Below are 21,348 nucleotides of genomic sequence, written 5' to 3'. Positions count from 1 at the left end.
CTTCTCCATCATGACATATTTAAAAGTGAACAAGTAAAAACTTTTAACGAAAGATTTCCTTCATTGCTGCATTTTCAGTTTCTCTTCGCATAAATCCTGAGTTGCTCCTAAGATTTGAGGATTATTTAAATGTGTTCCCAACTTCCTCGCATATATAATAATTCTCTAGTGTAGAGCTTCAAGTGTTGCAAACAATACCGCTGGAATAAAGCACATGCCATAGTTTATCCAGTGGACACTTTTTTCTGAATATAAATTAGCAGGTATTTTCTTAGGTCTGAGATTTGGGTAAAGACCTTTCCTCATATATCACATTCAGAAGGTTTTTTTTTTTTTTTTATCCTGAATGCATTGTTTGATGTATTTTAAGAGATGACCAACACTGAAGGATTTGAACATTTACTATATTTATAAGTTCCTTCTCCTATATGTAGTCTCTGATGAATTCTAAGATTATCTTCCTTGGAAACGGGTTTTTCTCATTCACTTCATTTGTGAAGGTGTCAACTGTGTGCATTCTCTGATAAGAGCGAATATTGTTTTTGGCTAAAGCATTTGTCACATTCATTATATTTGTAAGGCTTCTCTCCTGTATGAATTCTCAAATGAAGATGAGGATTGAATTTTTGGGTAAAGCACATGTCACATTCACATTTGTAAGGTGCTTTCTCCTGTATGAATTCTCTGATGTTTTCTAAGATCACCTTTATAGGTAAAGCATCTGTCACATTCACTACATTTGTAAGGTTTCTCTCCTGTATGAATTCTCTGGTGGATATTAAGACTGTCTTTTCGGGTAAAGAAACTGTCACATTCATTGCATTTGTAAGGTTTCTCTCCTGTATGAATTCTCTGATGAATTCTAAGACTGACTTTGTGGGAAAAGTATTTGTCACATTCACTACATTTGTAAGGCTTCTCCCCTTTATGAATTCTCTGGTGACTTCCAAGGTTGCTTTTGTAGCTAAAGCATTTGTCACATTCCTTACATTTGTAAGGTTTCTCTCCTGTATGAATTATCTGATGTCTTTTAAGATCACCAACTTGATTGAAACATTTCTCACATTCACTACATTTGTAAGGTTTCTCTCCTGTATGAATTCTCTGATGAATTCTAAGACTGACTTTTTGGGAAAAGTATTTGTCACATTCACTACATTTGTAAGGCTTCTCCCCTTTATGAATTCTCTGGTGACTTCTAAGGTTGCTTTTGTAGCTAAAGCATTTTTCACATTCATTACATTTGTAAGGTTTCTCTCCTGTATGAATTCTCTGATGTCTTCTAAGATCACCAACTTGATTGAAACATTTCTCATATTCACTACATTTGTAAGGTTTCTTGCCTGTATGACGCATCTGATGAATACTAAGACTGCCTTTCTGGGTAAAGGATTTGTCACATTCACTACATTTGTAAGCTTTCTCTCCTGTATGAGTTATCTGATGTTTTCTAAAAAAGCATTTCTTGGCAAAACATTTTGCACATTCACTACATTTGTAAGGTTTCTTTCCACTTTTGGTTTGTTTCAACATGAAGATTTCTTTAGAGTCAAAAACATTATCAAGCTTTGCACTATTGTATTCTTTCTTTCCTATGTTGATTCCTAGATTTTGACTAATGGTAGAGCACAAATTGAAACAGTTTACCTGGTTTTTATATTTGCAAGGTTCTCTGTTGTTTTCAGTTTCGTGTCTGCTTAGGTTTGATGATTCAACAGATGTAGCCCTGAGGTTAGTTTTATAAGGTATACTTCCAGTGAACTCATGGATGACTTTGCCAAGCTCATGCCATTCATAAGATTTCACTTGGATATTTGCATGCTCGTGGACAATATGCTGTAGGTCTTGATCCCACATGTTCTCAAATTTAGGACACATGCAATGATTCTCTGAAAAAAAAAAAAAAGAATGCATTTAGAGATGACAGGGATTAGTGGATGAATAAGACAATATCCCATGTTTCCTGAAATTTTCTAATGTAAATTAGTGATTCTCAAGGATGGAACTCTCAAAAGTGATCTTTCTTGTTTCACAATCATTACATGGCTGCTTAGAACAATCCCAAAATTCATGCATAACAAATGACAGGAAACAATAGCCTCTATTTTTTATTTATCACTGTGCTTGGCAGAAAGTAAAAAGAGTAGGTGATTTAGAAGTAAAGGACTTTGAGAATGAATCTCCCTGAAAGACCATGTAAAAAAAGTTTCTCTATTTTCTTATTTATGTTTTGTGACAGAGTAACAAAGTGTAGCTTGGGGCAGCTAGGAATTCATTAAGTAATCCACATTGGCGTGGAAATCATGATATAAAAGCCATGCTGTACCAGGACTAAACATAGAAACCATTGGTCAAAAACTAAATAATAAGTAACAACAAAATTCACACAAGCAATAGCTCTTTCTCTATTTAGAACCTTCCTGATTTTTAAAATTCATAAAGAATTGAAGACTTTAATGCAACAGTAAAATTACTACAGTTGTAGCAATATATTTTCTTGCTCTGACTATTCAGTGGTTTTTGAACTTTGAAGTTTTGACTAAAAGTAGATTCCATGTTTTGAGAGATTACATAGAATACAATACTGGATACTCTTCCAAAGAATGAAGAGAATTGTAAAGGAAATACAGTGAAGAACTTACGTTGGTAACCAGGATTTCCTTTATTCTGGGAGTCTTTAGATATGTCAGAGGGTTTATATAAGCAAATAGTAGGTAAATTCAAAGAATGAGTCAGGAATTCTACAAGAAGAGTATTCTTACCCACAAATAACAGATTATTGTAATTCTCCAACATCACCTCCATGTACAATGCCCTCTGAGCACAGTCAAGACATTCCCATTCCTCCTGTGAGAAGTCCACAGCCACGTCCTTGAATGTTATCTGACTCTGTAATAGAAAATTACCATCATATGCTGCTGGACAAAAGTGTTGTCCTAGATAAAAACAACCAAAAGAATAAGAGGCACATTTTGATAAAAATGAGTCATGGGAAATATTTGAGGACAAACAACATCTTCTAGAAGTGCTATAGAAATATATCAGAAGTTAATCATTGTTGCTCTTATGAGACAATGAATAGGATGACATACTATATTGAGTCCATTCCTAAGGTCTCTCTCCTTCATGAATTTTCTGGTGTTTTCTAAGAACTTAGCAACAGCCACTATCACTTCATTTGGAAATTTATGTCCAGCTGGAATTCTATAATTCTAAATTGTTTCCAAGCACACACATGAACTACACAGCAAACTTTTATTTCTAATCCTTCAAAATCTAATACTGTCTTCTGAACTCAACAGGATGGAGTAAAATATAGCAACATATGCATATATCAGTCAAATGTACCAATATACATAAAAAAAACTGAAATTTAATTTTTAAAAAGGATGTTACTGAAAAGAGTCATAGTCTTTATTGTACTCTCCTTTTTTCTGGAACAGGATTACATAATGGAGTCATAAACAGCAAGCTTTTAGGTAATATATCATACACATGTGAGGTCCACATGGAAGAATGTACCATTATGAAGTATGGGTCTCTATCAAACAGAATCCCAGTGTCACATCACAGATGGTCAAGTTACAAAGAGTAAAATTGTGCTTCTAAATTCTACAGCTGTCAGCCTTGCCCAGCTACAAACACTGTATCACTTTTGTCTTCAGCTGGGTCTCACCTGACTCTATTCTAAAACGCTTAGGTACAATGCAGCCTAGGTGCAATGTTGTACTCTTTCTAGAACAAAGTGGTAGAATGTGAATGCAGAATTGTCAGATAAATTAAGAACCACAGTTTTTTCTTTAAAGAGAAGAGTGTAATATCAGTGAACACATTCAACATTCCAAAGGACACACAGATTCAAGTACTTTGTAAAGGTATTTTATGAGGCTATATTCACAACAATAAAAGATATAAAAGAAATAGAGATTTGGACAGCATTAAAATTATCTAAAATTTTCTCAAAGTTGACCTATGTAATACAGATAATAACAATTTGATACATTCCATATGGTCTTTTACTACAGAATAATTAGACATGTATATATAAATAAATGGTACATGTATGTGATGATGCACTCAGATGAGGTAGAATAATTTTCTTTGATGAAATTGTGATTTGAAATTAAATTATACTCTTTTAAATACATTATTGCTAGTGAGACTGACTTAAATGAAAACTTATATCATCTAGTTTTAACTTTCTTTTCCTTTCTTTCTATACACATTGCTGAGAACTAGCATGGCTGTCTTCAGTCTCAGGAGACTGATGCTGAATTCAGGGATTCACAGGCATGTCACTCACTATACATAAAAACATACAGACGACCACTTATATACTTAAACACTTAAATAAAACGTTATTGTAAAGAAGCAGTGCCACAACTCCTCAGAGTTTTTCCCTATGCAATACATAGCTTGGAAGAGAGGGAAAACATATCCATATGGTGGAGGGAACATTCTTCCCATTAAAGAAAAAAAGAGAACAAATTAAGAGGAACATTTATTCATGACTGAAATTACATGGTATATAAGAAGTAATAAGGCAATACTCCTCAGAAAAATCCTACTAATATATTCCATAAATAAAAAGGTACACACAGTAGTGCTTACACTACTTCTAAAAAAGGAAACGAAGGAGTAAAAGAAAATATTCATCTGTATATTGAGAACTGACCACACCGAACACTGCGCAGCCTCTTAGAGACAAACAGATTTCATTTGTCAACACACTTATGATCACTGTGTAACACAAAAGGTCAAAAAGAGATGCCAGAATACTGCAATCTGCATGTTGTCACAAAGACATCAATGTTACGGTCAGAGAAAGGCACATATTCCTTCCATCATCTGTGCCTCTATGGAGTTGAAATATTTACTATTAGGACTTAAGACAGTGAATATATTCTAATTCTACTTCCCCATAAACTCTACTCATCCATATATTGCTCCGTGATGTCAGTAACCATGTGAAGAGCTACATTCAGAAAGATGTTTCTAGAAACCTTATTATTCCTGAAATGCAACTTATGTGCACCTGAGACCTCCCTTCCCCAGGATGTTAAAGGGCACCAATGTAGAAATAAGTCATCAAAATATTATTTGAGCATCATCTACAATACTTTCTCTACCAGAACTGCAGGTCTTCACTTCTTGGAAATGTATGTTCTCATAGTATAAAATCCAGTGAAAATAGAACAGCACAAGGCTGGGCTTGTCCCATTTGAAGTGAAAGATCTAAAGGCTTAATTTTGACCATTGGCGAAGAACAAAGATAAATTAAAGAAGCCAAACAGTTTTGGTAACATTACCAGAGGTAGAGAAGTAAAGTTTCAAATGGCTTAAATAATAAGAGGAATTTCTTTTTTTTTGGTTTTTCGAGACAGGGTTTCTCTGTGTAGCCCCGGCTGTCCTGGAACTCACTTTGTAGACCAGGCTGGCCTCGAACTCAGAAATCCACCTGCCTCTGCCTCCCGAGTGCTGGGATTAAAGGCGTGCGCCACCACACCCGGCATTTCTAAGAAATGTAGACAGGACACTGACCTGAGGAGCATTTAGGAGAGAAGCATTCATTCTTCTTGTTACTCTTACCTGAAAAATTAAAAGTGAAAATAAATACACCTCTGTTATGAACAGTGCTAAACCATATAAAAAACATAAAAATGAAAATGATACCAGAAACTTGACAACATTCCTACAGAAAGGAGAACATGGATGATATATTTAATGTGGCAAGGAAAATGTCTACAATCTGAGGCCTTTTTCTAACCTCGGCAGGCAGCAGGCACAAACAGAGCACATGCACACCTGCTGTAAAACACTATTACTCAGTTATTACTGGAAAACTTTTCAAGGACTAGAGTCATAGGTTAATGACTAGTGGGGACCAAATGAATGCCGAGCATTAAATAGACTCATCACACTAGAACACAATATCTGACCATTTGGTCACATTTCATTTCATTCTACCTTGCAGATACAGTACATCTATTTTCCATGTGTGTCCTGCTGTCCAGACACAGATTCAATCCATCAAAGATCATGTTTTGGGATTTTTTTCCCCCAAACTGATAAATCATCTTCAGGTCGAGTTACAGCCACTTCCATCATCATCTAAGAAGGCTTTACATTGTTCCTGAGGTAAAATGTATCTTTCCAATAACTCTTCCTTTCAATGTGGAATTCTTTTCTAAATTGCATGCACACCTTTGTTGGGGAATATAGACCATTAAAATGCATGTGAATGCATTTATAAGAAGAATATTACAAAGCAGGACACACCTGTCTTTAAATGGAATGTCCATGTGCTAAATGTTCTAAACCAGTGGTTCTAGGCCTTTCTAATGCTGAAACCTTTTAATACAGTACAAGGAACTCATGAATTAATGTATGTACATGTAGTAGGCCTATCTGTAGATTGATATAAAAAGAGTGTTATCAGTTCTTAAGGCAATCAGAAATAGATCATTTATGGTAGCCTTAGGTGACTCCTGTGAAAGAGTCTATGCCCCAAGGCATCATGACCCTCAGGTTGAAAACTGTTCTAGGCAATGCCAAGACAAAATCATCAAGATGCAGGTATGACAGAAACTCTCTGAGGGCTGTTACTCATAAGAGGATATGCATGAAGATAAAGTGAATCATTTCCACAGTACACGTAGGTTTATAAAGCACTCATTTTATATCATCTTTTGCCTGAGCATATCTTATTCCATATCTTATTTAATCTTCATGGCTCCATGGGCAAACACAATTTTCAGAGCAATAATGCCCATTATGATAGTGCAAGCGTAAAATGAAACAGTTCCTGGCTGCTATGGATTTCCCCTATGATGATAACCCTTGTAATTCCACATGAAAGTAAAAATGTGTGACATGGATCTACTCTTATATATACTTATACATATATACATTCACACACAGGCATACAAATTATATATGTCTAAAAATAAGAACTCATTCTGAATGTTGACATAGTATTACTACACAAAGTTGTGTTGATAGTAGCATATATGTAACTCTTTTTATGTATTATATTGACCCTACGTTTCTCTCATATCAAATGCTTCTCCAGACATTTAACAGCCACTTGGATGGTCTCTTTCCATGCCACTGCCCAGGTAGTTTAGTGTGATAATGGGAAATAGTAGATGGATGGCATGCTGTAGAAAGTCATACAAAATTAATGAGAATCAAAGGGGAAAAGGGCGATTTTTCTAGAAAAAAAGTGACTATCAACTGTTTATGTCATAAAACTAGGTCAGGCAATGAGCAAGTCCTGACACAGTATCTCCACTTACAATGTATGCAGACTACACAGACTCAGCAATGCAATCTCCAATTCTTTTAGAAACTCTGAAATAATCTTAACAGAGGATATTCCAGAATATGCAGAATAATGAAAGAAAGAGGGTGTTAGACAGCCATCACACAACGCTGACTTTACCTTGACTTAAAAAAACAGATGAACAAAAAAATTACAAAGGAAAAAATTATAGAGTAGTTGCAATGATTTACATTAACAAACAGATTCTCTATAATGGATACGGAAAGGGAACGAGTTGATTTCATACCAACAATGTAAGACTGTTTCAAGATCCACAACACAATCAATTCAAAGCACAAAATATGTAAACCAGTGAGGGAAGACATACCACCTTGTCAACATATCCATAAAACGTCTGGGGCAAAATGTCACACGGGTTCACTATGAAAGCACTGAAGAATATGAGAACGGAAGGAATATACCTCAGCATAATCAAGATATAGTCAACATTCTAACTCGTCATTACATAATTTGAACATAGCCTCCATCATTCCACTGTATTCAGAAGAAAGAAAAGGACCTGCAATAGCTTTACACTAACTCATAACAGTGTATCAGTGCTTACAAGAGCAAGTAACACTTAGAACATTTTCCACGAACCATAAAACAAGGGATGTGTTCACAGCTCCAGGGATTTTCCCAGTTCGCCCCCATCCCCCCGCCCAGGGGGTACTTGGCTATGCTGCCAGCACATGGCCCTGCTGGGCTCCCTCTGCCTCCCCATGCCTCCAGCGCCTCCGCGGCCTAGAACACAGCCTTCCCGGGCCCAGCACGGGAGAAGCGGGCTGGCTCTGCTGCCATGACAGGCTCCGCGGCGCACAGAGGGGGCTGCCTGGGCCCGCAGCTGCTTCCGGGGTCCCGGGTTCCCTCCGCCGCCGCCGCGTGACTTGAGGCCCGCCCGCGTCCCCAGCTGCAGAACCGTGATCGTCCACCACAGCCGCAGAGTAAGGTCACTGCCACCGCCCACAGCCACGGAGGGAGGTCACAGCTGCCAATGCATGCACGCACGCACCCACACAGACGTGGACACCATGGTCAAGATGTCTCTGCGACCCCCACCAAGCCCCGCCAGGCCGGATGGACACCCCAAAGTGCAAGGAGAAGGCTGTGAAAAGGCCGCCTTCATGAGAGAGGAGGGTCTCATGTGACCTGGGAGATGGAACCGCCATCCCCATTGTTCCTCCCCTTTAATATATGCATATGTACTCATGAATGCGTATGCAAACGATGCTTAAATGTGTCTGTGAATGTCCCCGCCAGTAAAATTGCTCTTCATATGCAAGAAAAAGAAAAGAAAGAAAGAAAACAAGGATGCATTTTTTTTCCAAATTACATAATTTGGGAAACATGATTATTCAATTCAAAAACTATAAACATTTCACAAGAAAGCTCCAATCTGATAATACCCTTAATAAGCTATATAAAACTACAAGAAAATATCACTTGGTTTTATACATTGCTGGAGAATATGCTGAGAAATCAGCAGACCACTCATTGTGGTGTAGAATTCAAATTGCTAACAGGGCCTTGTAAGCTACTGGGCAAACAACTCATCAGCTGCTGTCCTCAGATGCTGAATGCTAGCTAGTGCTGCAAAACAAACATGTCCAGCAAAATAGGCTCACGAGCATAATAGTCCCAAGACAACTTTTAAGTAAGAGAAGACTTTCTGGTTTGGTCTGAGGTCAGCCACAAAGGAAATATATAGCTGGTACTAGAAGCCAGCCAAAAGGCAATGACTGGAAAGATCACAGGCCCGAGACAGAACCTATCCCTAATGTGCTGCTATATATAGGAATACTGGAATTTCCTTAAAGTGATTCTACTTACACCATAGCCTGGTGCTGCTTGAAAGCCTAATAAATCATAAAAACATAGTTTGCAACAAAAAACTGTCATTTCAGAGACTACTGAGTATAATGAATGAGGTGAAGGGAGGGCGAAGGTGGTAAAAGCTGGAGGAAGGGTTATGGAAATCCATACTGTCATATACCAGCACAGTTGGAATTATGGACACATGACAGCCTTGCTACCAATACAAAACCTGCTTCAAAACATACATGAAACATGAGTGGGATGAATAGGATGAAAATGTAACAAGGGATGGGAAAGATGATTAAGGGAGGGTCTTGCCCAGAGGCACTATGTGGCACTGTTGGGACTTTTCACAAACCTATGAGACACATGCCCACGTCCTCCTCTGTTGAGAACCATGGAGCTGCCTAGGTCCCACACACACTGGAGTGAGTGTGACAGTGAGAATTTCACTCAATGTGTTTGGTTTCAATGCACTTTGCATATGAACAACATGGAAGAGTTTGCTGGGTAGGACAGAATTAAAACAGAACCCTTAATCCAACATATTGTACTAACACAGATGCATTTTCCTGCATTCATTGTCTAAGAAAGTCATGGACACTGGTGTAGAATTCAAATTGCTAACAGGGCTCTGTAAGCTACTGGGCAAACAAGTCATCAGTGGCTGTCCTCAGATGCTGAATGCTAGCTAGTGCTGCAAAACAAACATGTCCAGCAAAGTAGGCTCACCAGGATTATAGTCCCAAGACAACTTTTAAGTAACAGAAGACTTTCTGGTTTGATAAATTACCCTGAAATTAGGATGGATCCTAATAAAACTTACTGCTACATACCTATCTACATCATCCATATGATAAAGCTTTGCCACATTACAATCGACATGAGATATTCGCCACTCTGGAGGCCAGGCACAAAAACAACTTTATTTATCACACACAGTGACCACTCTTAATTCTTCCAATGCTGACATGAGGGGGTCTGTCAGCAACCCTGTTCCGAATCCAGGCTCCATATTCAGTCCCAGAAGAGGAGTGACAACTCTATGTTCCTTCCTTTACTGTTATCTTGACAGCTTTCAATACCTCCAGATTGTTTGCTGTTTCTTTTCTTAAATAAGGTTTATTATGTTAAGTTGATTTGGGAGTATTTTTGTGTCCTTGTTTGTCTGTGCAGTTCATGCACACAGCCTCCAGGCAGCAAAAGAGAGATGGAGTCTGAATTCTGGATAGATTACATATAGTTTCCAGGCACACACAGGGAACAGAAGCTGGAAACTGGAAGAACAAGCACTCTTAACAGCTGAGCCATGTCACCTGCTCTTAATTATTCCTAATTAACTGCTGTAGAGACTTAAATCAAAGAACAGTGAGATAGAATTCATGGAGCACCAAGGACAATTTCTTACAGTGCCAGGGTGAGTACCAACTCAGGAAAGACAATCACACAGAAGTGATGTGACAGAGACACATTAAAAAGTTTGGCAGCTTCAACTTTCTCTCCATTTAGTCTGATGTTGGCTATTCCTTTGCTGTATATTGCTTTTATTATTTCTAGGAAAGGGCCTTGAATTACTGAGCTTTCCAAGACCTTTAACATGAATGGAGTGTTGCATTTTGTTAAATGCTTTTTCAGCATCTAATGAGATGATCATGTGGTTTTGTTTTCCTTTGAATTTGTTTAAAAAAAGGGAAGGAGTCTATCCTTCAGCTGTGATACCATTTACAACCTAAAAGGATCCAGGAAGGAACTGCTCAACCATGGTCAGACATATAAATTTCTTTTAAATACATATACTTAGTTAAATTAAAAAAAATAGATGAAAGGCGTAGAATTGACTTAGTTTCTGCAATTGCCTTCTGCCATTATCTGTTCAAAAACTGTTAACTGAATTAGGAGAGGGTCCAGAGTAACAGGATCTCACAGGTACCCTATTGATATCAGGTTTCCTGATGCTGTCTATACACCCCTTGCACCCACCCACACACATTAGAGTCAAAGTCTGAACATTCACCCTTCCAGTCACAGATGGGAAATTCTTTCTCCTGTTTAATGCATTGTCTCCACATTTGCTCATTATCAACCTAAGTTTTTCTTTTACAAGACACATAATGAAATGACAGATGCTGATGAACGATATCAGACATGTGACAGCTCGTATGTGAGCAGTACTCATCATAGTTGGCTCATATTTTGTGATTCATTATGAAGTCAATCTTCTGTCTGGAATCTCCATGTTACACATCTTTAGTAATAAACAACAGTCTCAATTAATGTGCATGGAGAATCTCATTTCTGATAGTCAATGTCTGCACTCAAGGTTCTCTAGTAATTTATCTTTCAGGACAAGCAATAGAAAAAGCTGAGGAACATAGAGTCAGTAGGGATCAAACTTCCTGCATTCACCTAGCAATTCAGTGTACAGATTCTTCAATAAGGAAAGAGCAAAGAATTCACATAAGTTTCAACTATAACAGGTGGTTTTTGCATGAAATAACTTCTTCCTGTACAATCCTGAACTGATAAATAAATACTCACTGATTGGTAGGTACTTAACAGTAACAGCATATCAAAACAAATTACAGACATGACATGACACAAGGGTAGAAGTTCTCTTTCAAACACAGGAACAGGCAACAAGAAGGTTTCTGATTTGTAAAGATTCAAAGCAATGTGTTTATGAACAAGGTAAACCCGACTACAGGTAGAATTTTGAGAAAGCACAGACCATTCAAGACCATCAAAATATTAAACCAAGATTTCAAAATCAAAATGATTTCAGTTGAAACCATTAAGAAACAACAGGAGAAGCCGGGTGTGGTGGCACACGCCTTTAATCCCAGCACTCAGGAGGCAGAGTCAGGCGGATTTCTAAGTTCGAGGCCAGCCTGGTCTACAAAGTGAGTTCCAGGACAGCCAGGGCTATACAGAGAAAACCCTGTCTCGAAAAACCAAAAAAAAAAAAAAAAAAAAGAAACAACAGGAGAAATCAATGGTAAGATAAGACACACAGTTTCCCATTCTGTAGAGATACTAAACAATCCTTATCAAGGTCCTGCTATCATTGTATCAGTAAAAGGGAAACTGACCACAAAAGGAAATGATTATAAAGGAGCTACTGAACCCTTCAAAGTTAAAAGATCAGGAAAGAAACCTTGAGGCAATAATGATTAAAGGAAGGTAATTAAATTTAGATATTATTGATATGTACACCAAAAAAGTGATACAAATGGAATAAGGATATCATCATACACATGCAGTCAAATAAAGTATACTTTCTGTTAGTATTAATTATTACACAGAAAGTCAGTAATGTGTGTAATAGGCTAATCATGAGATGATTCACAGTAGAATATTCCAAAACCATTTCTATATAAACAGAATGGGTGATCTCACTGCTCTAAAAAAATGTTTATAATGCTTTTATTCTAACTTATGAGTAAGAGTGTTTTGCACCATGTATGTATGAGCTCTGTGGTTGTACATGGTGGCTGGTGAGGTCCAATGAAGGCACCAAATCTCTTGGAACGGAATGCATAAATTGTTTCTGGACATAAAGGGGATGCTGAGAACTATACCCATGGCTCTATAAGATGAGGAAGTGCTGGTCACTACTGAGACATCACTGCAGTGCTCCTCCCATCCCATTTCCACTGTCACTTGCGCTCCCCACTGATTCTACCCCAATACCTCCAAAATATACATGATCCCTTTGCTACAGTCTTTCTCTATACCTTATAGGAGTCTTTGTTCTGCTTCACAGTGGGAACAGGTTTGGCTAATCAGTTGAATCAACATATAAGAAAAACATTCTTCATCTGGTTTTCTAACACGTGACAGTGCCAGTAGACAGAGAGGATTCTATAAATGATTCTCCAACTGTGCTGTACTTTATTAATACTAAAAATGATCTGCAAGGATCTTGGAATCAGGAGATGACACATAGACTATGGAGGGGTGCTACTTCACCTGAGCTGTCTCCACTGCTCTCAGCACTGTATCTAGTGTGCTCACATCACTGCTGTATCTACTTGGTAGATCACAACTATGCACAATGTGATCTGATGCCCTCTTCTGGCAGGCACGTGTGAAGGTGTACAAGCAGGGAGAGTAATCATATACATAAAATAAATAAACCTTTTTTAAAATGTAAAAATACAAGTAGAATTTAAAGAGGTATTTCAGGGTTATATAGAAATTAATGAAATTGATTCAAAGATTATACAACCGTATAGTTCATTATAACAGACATGTCTCTCTGCAGAGATTAGGTACTGACAAAGCAATGCTCACCTACTCGAAACTAAAAGAGTGCCAGGCATTGGCCGCACATGCCTTTAATCCCAGCACTTGAGAGGCAGAAGCAGGCAGATTTCTGAGTTCCAGGCCAGCCTGGTCTAAAGAGTGAGTTCCAAGACAGCCAGGGCTACACAGAGAAACCCTGTCTCCAAAAAAAAAAAAACCAAAAAAAAACCCCAAAAGACCAAAAAAAGAAAGAAAGAAAGAAAGAAAGAAAGAAAGAAAGGAAGGAAGGAAGGAAGGAAGGAAGGAAGGAAGAAAGAAAGAAAGAAAGGAAGGAAGGAAGGAAGGAAGGAAGAAAGGAAGGAAGGAAGGAAGGAAGGAAGGAAGGAAGGAAGGAAGGAAGGAAGAAAGAAAGAAAGAAAGAAAGAAAGAAAGAAAGAAAGAAAGAAAGAAAGAAAGAAAGAAAGAAAGAAAGAAAGAGGAAGGAAGGAAGGAAGGAAGGAAGGAAGGAAGGAAGGAAGGAAGGAAGGAAGAAACTAAAACAGTGACTCTCTGTATTAGAATTAGAGCTATGAAGGGGACCTGGGAGAGAAGGTGGACAGTGTGGAAAGGGGAGTGGGAGGGAGAGGGAAACCTGATCTGATATTGGATGAAAGAAAAGGCCTGAAGCCCTGAGGACCAGCAAAAAGAATGTAAACAGGCAACCTCAGGAAATACAAGGTTGGGGGGACACCCCAGAATGCACCAGAGACCTGGGAAGTGAGAGACTCCCAGGACTCGAAGGGATGGACCTTAGATGAAACACCCAACAGCAGGGAGAGGGAAGTAGAGCACACCCCCTCCAGGAAAACAGGACATCAAGTGAGGGATGGGGTGGACAACCCACAGCCACAACTCTGACCCATAATTGTTCCTGTCTGAAAGAATTACAGAAATGGAAAGGGAGAGGAGCCTGAGGAAAGAAGGTCCAGCGACAGGCCCAAAGTGGGATCCAGCTCATGGGGAAGTCCCAAGGCCTGACACTATTACTGAGGCTTTGGAATGCCCACAAAAAGGGGCCTATCATGACTGTCCCCCAAAAGACCCAACAAGCAGCCGAAAGAATCAAATGCAGATGTTTGCACCCAACCAATGAACAGAAGCAGCTGTCCCCTGTTGTTGAATTAAAGAAGGCAAAAAGAAGCTGAGGAGAAGAGCGATCCTGTAGAAGGACCAGCAGTCTCAGTTAATCTGGACCTCCGAGATCTCTCATACACTGGACCATCAAATAGACAGCATACACCAGCTGATATGAGGCCCCCAACACACACACACAGTAGAGGACTTCTGGGTCTCTGTTCATTCAGAGATGATGCACCAAACCCTCAAGAGACTGGAGGCCCCAGGGAGTTTAGAGGTCAGGAGGGGGTGGGGTGGGGGGAGCCACATGGAGATGGGGTGTGGTGGGGAGGAGGTTCTGGATGTGGAGCAGACGGAGGGTGGATGCGGGGAGGGACAAGGGATGGAATATGGAATGTAAAAAATGAATAAATAAAATTTAATAAAATGGGACACTGCAATGTATGACAATGACATCAGTGTTACTATTTGTAGGGCTGAGGAAGGTCTTACACAAGTGAATCAGAATGGAATAGTTCCTAGAAATAGTGAATAAGTAAACCTCCTACATTATAAAACTAGAACCCCCGCATCAAGGGAGGGCACAGACTGAACCAGGGAGGGATTCCTCTAATGGGGTCTGATGACTGGACAGAATAGCACAGAATTCTCCTTTCCGTAGACAAAGCTTATACCTAACACAAAAGTAGAATATTGCCATAAACACAAAGAGGAACATTAGAAAGTCATCATACAAAGCTGGTGTTACCTGAACACACAAAGCAGGTAACACGAAGCAGATAAACACAACGGAAAAAGAAAAATACCAGGATAAATATTTCTGAGAGCAAGTGAAAGACTTGTATAATAAAAACTTCAATTCTTTGAAGAAATTGAAGACAACATTAAGAAATAGAAAGATGTCCCATGCTTATGGAGCAAGAGGATTAAAATACTAAAAAGCCAACCTACTAAAATCTGATCTTCAGATTCAAGGCATTTCTCATCCAAATACCAACACAAGTCTTCATGGATTTTAAATGGGTAACTGCACTTTCATATATATCAACAAAAAATGTACAATAGCTAAAACAATCCTGAACAATAATAGAACTTCTACATTTCTCTCAACATTTCCAATTTCAAGATTATTACAGAACTGTAGGATAAAAACCTCAAAAATATTGGCAGAAATAGCCACAGTGATTAATGAATATGAATTGAAGACCTAGACGTAAATATACTTGGCTATCTTATTCTTGATAAAAAAGACAGAAAACAAACTGAAAATATATAGCATCTTCAACAAAGATTGGTAATGGACCCATACTTATTCTTATGCCCAGATCTCAAGGTCCTCACAGATCACCAGAGACAGCCAGGCATCCAACTCACTCATACAAAGCCAAAGTATTTTTATTTAAGCTTGAACTTGGACCCTCCAACCTCTCCCATACAGCAGAAGGATGCTAAAGCCTTGGCTTATCGTCACCCTTAGAGCAGAGTAGGACAATTTCCAACTTTACAGTTACATGATTGATTGACTTGTGAAAATTGCAGCTTGACACATTTGTATTGGCTAATAATTATTTTGGCTAGATAAACAGTGGTTGCTAGCTTAAGCAATCTCTTTTGACACATCTGGACCTTTTGGAACTTTGCTCCTAAGAGCTAATTGGCTATCAATAGGGAAGGAGTAGGGGATGCTATGGATGTCTCAGATCCTAGAACAAGTTGACTTTTTTTTTTTTTCAGTAGCTAAGTTCAATCTAAGGGCAAGTTAAACATAAATGGAGTCTAATGGTAACCCGGGCTGTGTGCAGCTAAGCAGAGCCATTCACTTATAACCCAGCACAAACCACAAGTACAAGTGGGTCAAACACCATAATGTAAAACCAAACACCTTGAATATGACAGAAGATAGAGTGGGGAAGAAAAGTGAACATATTGTCAGAGAAGACATTATTGAAAAACAAAAACAAAAAACAAAACAAACAAAAAAGACAAAACACCAATAGCATAGGCACTGAGATCAACAATTAATAAATGGGATCACAGGAAACTGAAAAGCTTCAATAAGACAAAGGACACCATCATTGGGGCAAAGCAGAAGCCTATAGAGTAGGAAAAGATTGTACCAATTCTACTTCCAATAGAGAACTAATATCCAAAATACAGCAAGAACTCAAGAAACTAGATGTGAAAAGAACCCCAATAATCCAAATTAAAAATGGGTTACAAATCTAAACAGAGGATTCTAAATGGAGAAAACTCAAGTGGCCAAGAAACACATAAAAATATTCATCACCCTTAGCCTTCAGGGAAATACAAATCAAAACTACTTTGACATTCCCATCTTATCCTTGTCAGAATAGAACACAAGTGACAGCTCATGCTGGAGAGGATGTGGAGCAATAGAAATATTCTTCCATTGCTAGAGGGTGTGCAAACATGTATAGCCACTAAGGAAATCAGTGTGGCAATTCCTTAAATTAATGGAATCAAACTACTTCAAGATCCACCCATAGTGCTCTAGGATGTATACCCAAAGTACACTCCAACCTACCCAAGGCCCCTTGCTAAACATGCTCACTACATCTTTATCTATAATAGGCAGAAAATGAAATCAACCTACATGACCCTCTGCAGAAGAATAAATAAAGAACACATGATACATTTACTCAAAGGAGAATTACTCTGCTATTTAAAAGAAAAAGAAAATGTGATATAATGCTTCCCGTCTCCAGAGCCACCAATGCCTCTGAGGCTATCACTATGCACCATTACAACGTCACTAACTTCATTAAAGAAATAAAGAAGACTACTAACTGCTAACACTCAACGAAGTTTTTTAAGGACTTGCTGTTAGGAGGGTTGGAAACAATTATGTAAGGTAAGAAGAAAAGCAAATCAATCCTCTTATGAACAAAGTATATTAACAAAAGATCAAATGGTATTGTGATGGTTTTTATGTCCTTGGACCAGGGAGTGGCACCATCTGAAGGTGTGGCCTTGTTGGAATAGGTGTGACCTGGTTGGAATGGGTGTGTCACTGTGGGTGTGGGTATCAGGCCCTCACCCTAGTTGCCTGGAAGTCAGTCTTCTACTAGAAGCCTTTGGATGAAGACATAGAACTCTCAGCTCCTCCTGCACCATGCCTGCCTGGATGCTGCCATGCTCCCACTTTGATGATAATGGACTGAACCTCTAAACCTGTAAGCCAGCCCCAATTAAATGTTTTTTGTTTTTTTTTTTGGTCATAGTGTCTGTTCACAGCAGTAAAACCCTGACTAATACAGGTATATTTCCAAAAAACTCTATGATCAACATGAATGCATTACACAAAAGTTTCCAAATGTATTAAACAATCATGACGTGATTGTAGGAAGCAGATAGATGGTGATGCAGATAAGCTTCAATATCTACCATTTGGAAAGACAACCATGAACAGCACTGAAAACCAGTAATGAGTAGCACACCTCTGGAAAACCATCCACACGACAGGAGAAGAACAAGCTTCTCAAACCTCATGCAGAAGTCTTAAGTGTGGTCATGTCAGAACAAGTCAGAAAGGCCAGGTGGTGCAAGCCTTTTACCCCAGCACTGGAGAGGCTGGGGCAGAGGATGTCTCAGTTCAAGCATTGGCTTATTTTCTGAATTCCAGAACTTCAAGGACTACCTAGACAAAGTGTCTCAAAAAACAAAAATAACAACAAAGAAAAAAATTCTTCAAACCTACTAAAGATTACCGAGTAAAAAAATGTCTTCTCCACACCTAACCCTCAAGAGACTTGAGGCCTCAGGGAGTGGGTAGGTCAAGTGGGGTGGGGATGAGAGGTGGGGATGTCCTCTTGGAGACGGGGAGAGGGGAATGGTGACAGGACTGTGAAATACAATTAAAGAATAATCATAATAAAAATAATTGAAAACATTTTTTTAAACCTGGAATGTTGACATCAGTAGAAGACACACAAACACATAAAGACTTGTATTCTGAGTCACTGTTAGCATCTTCTCAGTCAAATGTGAAAAAATATAAAAGGATGTTTTTAAAATTGAAAATACCAAAATCACAGAGACATTTTTAAATATAGATAAATCATTCCTAAAATTTATGAAATGAGAAACCGCAAAAAAAAAAAAATTGAAAATATATGAGAGAAGGATCAAAACCAAGGATGATTTCAAAGTATATTAAAATTATAGCAGTGCAAATCTTGCACAACTGACAAGAAGACAGACAAAAGCGGGTATCAGTGGGAAGGTAATATAGACAGAGTTTAATACTATGCCAAGTTACCAAACAAATCTTATCAAAATCTTGGTGGCATTATTTTAAGGAACTGAGAAACTACGGTAAAAGATAAAAGACAACTTAAAGGAACTACACAATGCTCCAAAACTCTATGAGCAGAAAAAAACTAACAGGCATCAATTGTTCTGAATAAATTTGCCCCTGTTAATTAATTTGGTTTTTTTTTTTTTTTTTTTTGGCTTTTTTTGTTTGTTTGTTTTTGTTTTTGTTTTTCGAGATAGGGTTTCTCTATGTAGCCTTGGCTGTCCTGAAACTCACTCTGTAGACCAAGCTGGCCTCGAACTCAGTAATCTACATGCCTCTGCCTCCTGAGTGCTGGGATTAAAGGTGTGTGCTACCAACACCTGGCTCTTTAAAAGACTTTCTATGTAAGAATCAATTCACTCCAGGTGGTGGTGGTACACTTAATCCCAGCATTTGGAAGGCAGAGGCAGGTGGAAATCTGAGTTTGAGGCCAGCCTGGTCTACAGAGTGAGTTCCAGGACAGCCAAGGCTACATAGAGAAAACCCGTCTCGGAAAAAAAATAAAAAGTCTTCTAAAACCTACAATGGGTATATTCTGATGTTATTCTCACTGCAATTATCTAGAAATATTTTGAATGAAATAGAAGCTGGCAAAACAAATCTCATGTTCTTTTTCTACTGGGATTGGAGCCTCTCCCTATACCTTCTTTATTCCCTCTAACATACCTGGATCCTTTGCTAGTTTCCTCTCTTCACCATCCAGGGCTCTCAGTTTCACAGGGGAGCTGAACTACCTGAGGAGTGTGACACCTGCACAAGGGAAAGAGTCTTCAGAAAGCACCCAGAACTTTTCATGGAACAAAAATGAATGATGCCTAAAAAAGGATAAACATGAAGGAGAGAGAAAATCAGAAATAAAAGTGTCCCTTTTCCTCTAAGCATGTAGGCTCAGACACGTGCACAGTCATTCTCCCTTGAATCCTGAAGAGGAGCTAGGGAGACTTCAAGAAAACTACTGTCACTCACAGAAACCAGACTGCTGCACTGTCCAAAAGAGATCTCTGCCAAAAGCCCCATCTGCAGGTCTAGGAATTTCCATTTCTCCTACAGAAGTCCACAGTCACAGCACTGAATGATAACAAACTCTAAAACAACAGCTTGGCCACCTATGTAAGGGCAGAGTGCTTTTCTTCAACCAAAGAGACAATTTTCTGATACAGGGGAGTGATCATAAGTATCAAAAGATGTTTTCTTTTCTTTTCTTTACTTTACTTTACTTTTCTTTTTTTTTTTTTTTAAATAGAATCATTCTTTAATGAGAATTATCTAGAAGAATACCAGAACATATAACCCAAAGAAGAATCATGGTCTTCATCGAAGATCATTGAAGTTTAAAGAAAATATGAATCAAAAGACTACTACACATATAGAGCAGTAGTTCTCAACCTGTCGATTGCCACCCCTTTGACGTTCGTTCAATGGACCATCAGAAAACAAAGATATTTACATTACAATTCATAACAGTAGCAAAATTACAGTTATAAGTACCAAAGAAAATAATGTTATAGTTGGAGGTCATCACAACATAAGGAACAGTAGTAAAGGGTCATAGTATTAAGACTAGACATAAATGAAGCCTGAGAGAAGATAAACAGCTCAATTAAATAACAAAGAAGCTAGAAAGTCAATTCACTAAAAAGATAGTAATATTGAAGGGAATTCAAGATGAAATGAGGATGAATTGAAAAACTCAATAACTATTAGAAAATGCATCCCGAAGAGACTTGAGACTTTGAAGACGTAGAATTAATGACATATTATCGATCAGTGGCCATTAGAAAGAATTATGCAGCTCTTATTGTAGCCTGTGCTAGCTCTCTGAGTATCTGATTGTGATATCCCTATCCCTAGAGTTCTGTCTTGCCACATGAGCTATCTTTAATTCACATGACCCTTGCAATGGTGCCATTTGCTAGAGTGCATATTATAACAGTGCACATTATAGTGCCATGCTGTTTTAACATTTTTCTCCCCAAATCTGAGCTAATTAATTCCCTTTTCTTATGAAGAATCCAGTTCTGGTTTTCTTTCTTTCTTTTTATTTTTTTAGATATTTTCTTTATATACATTTCAAATGCTATCCGGAAAGTTCCCTATACCCTCCCTTTGTCCTGCTCCTCTACCCACCCATTCCTGCTTCTTAGCCCTGGCAATCCCCTGTATTGGGGCATATAAAGTTTGCAATATCAAGCGGCCTCTCTTCCCAGTAATGGCCGACTAGGCCATCTTCTGCTACATATGTAGCTAGAGATACGAGCTCTGCGGATACTGGTTAGTTCATATTGTTGTTCCACCTATAGGGTTGCAGACCCCTTCACTAAAAAGATGTTTTCTAAAATTTGATTTTAATCTATAATCTGGTCTAAGAGACTGCAATATTGGGCTTGCTTGGACCCAAGGAGTAACATAAGAACTCAGCATATGAAGACATATTTCTGAATGTTTTACTTACATCCTAAACTGCATACAACTCTTATTAAAAAGGTCATGGCCATTAAAAAGTATGCTTAGTAAATATTAGTGTTTACAC

General features: G+C 38.3%; 1 protein-coding gene across 1 annotated transcript; it reads right to left on the bottom strand.

Moving 5' to 3' along the window:
• Positions 1-563: 563 nt before the first annotated feature.
• LOC110288758 (uncharacterized) lies at positions 564-19,627 on the bottom strand. The gene is made up of 4 exons (XM_085833049.1): positions 19,485-19,627; positions 5,542-5,589; positions 2,763-2,889; positions 564-1,889 (listed from the first exon to the last, which is right to left on the bottom strand). The coding sequence occupies exons 2-4, from the start codon at positions 5,569-5,571 to the stop codon at positions 649-651; spliced, it is 1,398 nt and encodes a 465-aa protein (XP_085689175.1). The 5' UTR covers positions 5,572-5,589; positions 19,485-19,627; the 3' UTR covers positions 564-648.
• Between the last annotated feature and the right edge of the window lie 1,721 nt (positions 19,628-21,348).

Source organism: Mus caroli, unplaced genomic scaffold (genome assembly GCF_978045245.1).
Source record: "Mus caroli unplaced genomic scaffold, Mus_caroli_1 scaffold_18, whole genome shotgun sequence".
Classification (NCBI taxonomy): Eukaryota; Metazoa; Chordata; class Mammalia; order Rodentia; family Muridae; genus Mus; species Mus caroli.
Note: the sequence above shows the minus strand (reverse complement) of the source record. Positions and strands in the feature narration are given on the sequence as shown.

Bases quoted from the DNA above. Each gene is read 5' to 3' on its own strand.
- LOC110288758 (XM_085833049.1), bottom strand. From the start codon at position 5,571: ATGAATGCTTCTCTCCTAAATGCTCCTCAG. The intron at 2,890-5,541 runs GTCAGTGTCCTG...TTTCTATTACAG, and splicing joins CTCTCCTAAATGCTCCTCAG to AGTCAGATAACATTCAAGGA. The intron at 1,890-2,762 runs GTAAGAATACTC...TTTTTTTTTCAG, and splicing joins CAATAATCTGTTATTTGTGG to AGAATCATTGCATGTGTCCT.